At 44.1% G+C, this 6,000-nt stretch overlaps 1 protein-coding gene across 1 annotated transcript in view; it reads right to left on the bottom strand.

The window, feature by feature from the left end:
• Positions 1-1,976: 1,976 nt before the first annotated feature.
• Positions 1,977-6,000, bottom strand: part of azin1b (antizyme inhibitor 1b) — a 30,818-nt gene continuing 26,794 nt past the window's right edge. Inside the window, exon 12 of the mRNA XM_014143324.3 lies at positions 1,977-4,067. Within this exon, the coding sequence (XP_013998799.2) occupies positions 3,992-4,067 (76 nt within the window). The 3' untranslated portion in view covers positions 1,977-3,991. The remainder of the gene's footprint in view (positions 4,068-6,000) is intronic.

Below are 6,000 nucleotides of genomic sequence, written 5' to 3'. Positions count from 1 at the left end.
CAGGTGTGCCTTGTTAAAAGTACATTTGTGGAACTTGTTTCCTTAGTGCGTTTGAGCCAATCAGTTGTGTTGTGACAAGGTAGGGGGGGTATACAGAAGATAGCCCTATTTGGTAAAAGACCAAGTCCATATTATGGCAAGAACATGTCAAATATGCAAAGAGAAAATGACAGTCCATCATTACTTTAAGGCATGAAGGTCAGTCAATGTGGAAAATTTCAAGAACTTTTAAAGTTTCTTCAAGTGCAGTCACCAAAACCATCAAGCGCTATGATGAAACTGGCTCTCGTGAGGACCGCCACAGGAAAGGAAGACCCAGAGTCACCTCTGCTGGAGAGGATAAGTTCATTAGAGTTACCAGCCTCAGAAATTGCAGCCCAAATAAATGCTTCACAGAGTTCAAGTAACAGACACATCTCAACATCAACTGTTCAGAGGAGACTGTGTGAATCAGGCCTTCATGGTCGAATTGCTGCAAAGAAACCACTACTAAAGGACACCAATAAGAAGAAGAGCTTGCTTGGGCCAAGAAACACGAGCAATGGACATTAGACCGTTGGAAATCTGTCCTCTGATCTGATGAGTCCAAATGTGAGATTTTTGGTTCCAACCGCCGTGTCTTTGTGAGATGCAGAGTAGGTGAACGGATTATCTCTGCATGTGTGGTTCTCACCGTGAAGCATGGAGGAGGAGGTGTTATGGTGTAGGGGTTCTTTGCTGGTGACACTGTCTGTGATTTATTTACAATTCAAGGCACACTTAAACAGCATGGCTACCACAGCATTCTGCAGCGATACGCCATCCCATCTGGTTTGCGCTAGGTGGGACTATAATTTGTTTTTCAACACGACAGGCTGTGTATGGACTATTTGACCAAGGAGAGTGATGGAGTGCTGCATCAGATGACCTCACCCCAATTGAGATGGTTTGGGATGAGTTGGAACGCAGAGTGAAGGAAAAGCAGCCAACAAGTGCTCACCATATTTGGGAACTCCTTCAAGACTGTTGGAAAAGCATTCCAGGTGAAGCTGGTTGAGAGAATGCCAAGTGTGTGCAAAGCTGTCATCAAGGCAAAAGGTGGCTACTGTGAAGTATCAAAAATATATATTTTGATTTGCTTAACACTTTTTTTTGGTTACTACATGACTCCATGTGTGTTATTTCATAGTTTTGATGTCTTCATTATTATTCTACAATGTAGAAAATAGTAAAAATGAAGAAAAACCCTTGAATGAGAAGGTGTTTAGAACTTTGCTGGTACTGTATATCAAATATCAAACACTGAAATAAAAGAATGATTATTTCGCTCAAACGTGCACAAATTAGTTTACATCCCTGTTAGTGAGCGTTTCTCCTTGCCAAGATAATCCATCAATCTGACAGGTGTGGCATATCAATAAGCTGATTAAACAGCATGATCATTACACAGGTGCACCTTGTGCTGGGGACAATAAAAGGCCACTAAAATGTGCAGTTTTGTCACAGGACACAATGCCACAGATGTCTCAAGTTGAGGGAGTGTGCAATTGGAATGCTGACTGCAGGAATGTCCACCAGAGAAGTTAGAGAATTTGGCAGTACGTCCAGCAGGCCGCACAACCGCAGACCACGTGTAACCACGCCAGCCCAGGACCTCCACATCCGGCATCGTCACCTGCGGGATCGTCTGAGACCAGCCACCCAGACAGCTGATGAAACTGAGGAATATTTGTCTGTAATATAGCCCTTGTGGGAAAAAAAAACTCATTCCGATGAGCTGGGCCTGGCTCCCCAGTGGGTGGGCCTATGCCCACCCATGGCTGCGCCACTGCCCAGTAATGTGAAATCCATAGATTCGGACCTAACAAATTTATATCAATTGACTGATTTCCTTATATTTACTCAGTAAAATCATTCAAATTGTTGCATATACATATATACATATATATATCTATCTATATCCAGAGATGCAAAAAAACAAAACTCCAAAGACAGGGTTTCAGTCCAAAAGATGTATTAAATTAATCACTTGCATTACTTTAACAAGCACAATTTACAGTCAAAAATAGGATATGGTCCATTAGTGCCTTAAAAAGTAATTTCCAGTACTTTACTTTTCCAACAAAGGGCGACAGTTAAGAGTTCAGTCAGGTCTGGTCTAGCTCGAGTGCCAGTCTGTTTGCGCTATCATGCCCACTTCCTTGTCACTCATTGTCATGGCAAACAGCTTGGGATTGACAATGAGCAACGGAGATGGAAAGAACACAAATCAGATATGGGTCCAGCTGTGGTCACCTTATTTAGACATTAAAAACTGTACAAGACTCCATGTTAGATCACCATACAGTAAGAGAGGCATGAGAAGCTAGATCCACATAAATACGAAGACAAGTCTATTGGTGGACTGCTATGTGCTGTGGCGACAGAGCAAGGCCTTGTAAACACACTTGTGGTTGAAATGTTTATAAAAAAATTCAAAAAAAATACCAAAATGTTCCAAGTGTGTCCAAGCCTAAAGGCTGATGTTTGTTGTATCTCTAACCCAGCAGAGAAGCTATACAGCATATACGAGAGTGAAAGCCATGGGCTGTAATGCTGTAGTCGGCTTTGCTGTCCAGAACACTTCCTCGAAAAGGATTTCTAGCTAGCCCGGTAAAGTTCTGTCTGTACATTAGCAAACAGAACATAGCTAGTTCTGTTCAGAACTCCTCTGAGAAGAAAATCACTTCAACAAATCCTTCAAATGCCCCTCTCACCAACTAACAACGTTAAGACGTCACAATGGAATCACAGTTAACCATGTAGAGGGTTCAAACAGACAACAGTATTCCCACGGGAAGATTCAGCTTTGTTAAACCGCATGTACTTGGGGAAATGTTGGCTGGAGCGCAAACGTGCTCCATATTGTTTTACAAAAAATGCAATTAATAAACCCAAATAAAATATGAAACTTAATCAAAAAATGGGTTAAGGTTAACATCTCACTTTCACTACACTATGGGGTCAAAAGCAAAAAAAATGTAGTACTGATTTTAAATATTAAACCTGGCAAATCCTCTTCTATAGACAAAATGCATCATCATGTTGAACAGACAAGTGATTTTTTACAAGACTGTCAACAGGTAATCAATATATAATAGAAATGAACCAATTACACATTTATGTAAACTATATAATGAATAAAGCTGGTTAGGAAGCGGGGCTCCATCTACAGTCATCCATTTTGTTGCATATGTTACTGTTAAACGTGTTGTTTTCTGTCTGACTGAGGAGGAGGAAGGGCGAGAATTGTGTTGTTTACTATCTGACTGAGGAAGAGGGGCGAGGAGGAAGAGATGTGTTGTTTTCTATCTGACTGAGGAAGAGGAGGAGGGGCGAGGAGGAAGAGGGAGAAACGTGTTTTCTGTCTGACTGAGGATGAGGGACGAAGAGGAAGAGGGAGAAATGTGTTTTCTATCTGACTGAGGAGGAGGAGCAGGAAGAGGGAGAAACGTGTTTTATAGCTGGCTGAGGAAGAGGGGTGAGGAGGAAGAGGGATAAACGTGTTGTTTTCTGTCTGACTGAGGAGGAGGAAGGGCGAGTATGAAGAGGGAGAAATGTGTTTTCTATCTGACTGAGGAAGAGGGACGAGGAGGAAGAGGGAGAAACGTGTTTTCTAGCTGGCTGAGGAGGAGGAGGAGGGACGAGGAGGAAGAGGGAGAAACGTGTTTTCTAGCTGGCTGAGGAGGAGGAACGAGGAGGAAGAGGGAGAAACGTGTTTTCTAGCTGGCTGAGGAAGAGGAGGAAGAAGGATAAATCGTTGATCTTTTTCTTTTTTTCCAAAAACAAATTGAGAATTGATGTATGGGTCACCAATAAATCGTTTTCTGTTCCCAGGAAATCACAAGTCTATATCAACCTTCCTGGAAAGTTGAACACTGCATTTTCCAAGGCTGTTGGGAATGTTGACCACTAAAAGCCCAGGGTAAGGAGATCTCAGACGTCACAGCGGAGACGGAGGGACAGAGCTGAGCTATGCACCGTACTGGACCATGGAGAAGTTCTTCATGATGTCGTCCACAGCTATCCCAGCCTCCTGTATGTTGTACCTGGAGAACACAGAGGAAAATCGTTTGGACTAATAAAAAGGTGCAGTGGAATACAATAAAAGCAGGAATGGACAATGATGGCATAGCTTCCAAACATATTTTTCAGTATAAATCTTGTCAATGTTTTGATATGTTATCTATCACAAACAGTGAAGATGGAAGATATGGGTGCACCAATATTTCTTGTACAGCATCACCTCAGTATCTGAACTCCGATCATGATGGACATCACACTGATATCCAATATGAGAATGGATGCAAATTTCAGTCAATTTTGTTGCCAACTTACCAACCCCCATTAACCGGTTAAACAGGAAATACTATGAACAGACTTTTTTTCAATAAGAGATTAAAAAAAACATCTCACAGTATTGAACATGCAGCTACTGGAATGAGGCAGAGAATAGAATACATAATTTGCCAAAATGTAATTTTTTAGTTTATTTATTTAACTAGGCAAGTCAGTTAAGAACAAATTCTTATTTACAATGACGGCATACACCGGCAAAACCCAGACGACGCTGGGCCAATTGTGCGCCGACCTACGAGACTCCCAATCACGGCCGGTTGTGATACAGCCTGGATTCGAACCAGGGTCTGTAGTGACGCCTCTAGCACTGAGAAGCAGTGCCTTAAAACGCTACGCCACTCGGGAGCCCCAAATATATCCAGCTACACTGGTTCTGAAGGGGTAGAGACGGTAAGGTAGGTAGGTAGCTGGTTCTGAAGGGGTAGAGACGGTAAGGTAGGTAGGTAGCTGGTTCTGAAGGTAGAGACGGTAAGGTAGGTAGGTAGCTGGTTCTGAAGGGGTAGAGACGGTAAGGTAGGTAGGTAGCTGGTTCTGAAGGGGTAGAGACGGTAAGGTAGGTAGGTAGCTGGTTCTGAAGGGGTAGAGACGGTAAGGTAGGTAGGTAGCTGGTTCTGAAGGGGTAGAGACGGTAAGGTAGGTAGGTAGCTGGTTCTGAAGGGGTAGAGACGGTAAGGTAGGTAGGTAGCTGGTTCTGAAGGGGTAGAGACGGTAAGGTAGGTAGGTAGCTGGTTCTGAAGGGGTAGAGACGGTAAGGTAGGTAGGTAGCTGGTTCTGAAGGGGTAGAGACGGTAAGGTAGGTAGGTAGCTGGTTCTGAAGGGGTAGAGACGGTAAGGTAGGTAGGTAGCTGGTTCTGAAGGGGTAGAGACGGTAAGGTAGGTAGGTAGCTGGTTCTGAAGGGGTAGAGGCGGTAAGGTAGGTAGTTGGTTCTGAAGGGGTAGAGACGGTAAGGTAGGTAGGTAGCTGGTTCTGAAGGGGTAGAGACGGTAAGGTAGGTAGGTAGTTGGTTCTGAAGGGGTAGAGACGGTAAGGTAGGTAGGTAGTTGGTTCTGAAGGGGTAGAGACGGTAAGGTAGGTAGGTAGCTGGTTCTGAAGGGGTAGAGACGGTAAGGTAGGTAGGTAGTTGGTTCTGAAGGGGTAGAGACGGTAAGGTAGGTAGTTGGTTCTGAAGGGGTAGAGACGGTAAGGTAGGTAGCTGGTTCTGAAGGGGTAGAGATGGTAAGGTAGGTAGCTGGTTCTGAAGGTAGAGACGGTAAGGTAGGTAGGTAGCTGGTTCTGAAGGTAGAGATGGTAAGGTAGGTAGGTAGTTGGTTCTGAAGGGGTAGAGACGGTAAGGTAGGTAGGTAGCTGGTTCTGAAGGTAGAGACGGTAAGGTAGGTAGGTAGCTGGTTCTGAAGGGGTAGAGACGGTAAGGTAGGTAGGTAGTTGGTTCTGAAGGGGTAGAGACGGTAAGGTAGGTAGGTAGTTGGTTCTGAAGGGGTAGAGACGGTAAGGTAGGTAGGTAGTTGGTTCTGAAGGGGTAGAGACGGTAAGGTAGGTAGTTGGTTCTGAAGGGGTAGAGACGGTAAGGTAGGTAGCTGGTTCTGAAGGGGTAGAGACGGTAAGGTAGGTAGGTAGCTGGTTCT

This window comes from Salmo salar, chromosome 14 (assembly GCF_965601325.2).
Source record: "Salmo salar chromosome 14, fSalSal1, whole genome shotgun sequence".
Taxonomy (NCBI): domain Eukaryota; kingdom Metazoa; phylum Chordata; class Actinopteri; order Salmoniformes; family Salmonidae; genus Salmo; species Salmo salar.
Note: the sequence above shows the minus strand (reverse complement) of the source record. Positions and strands in the feature narration are given on the sequence as shown.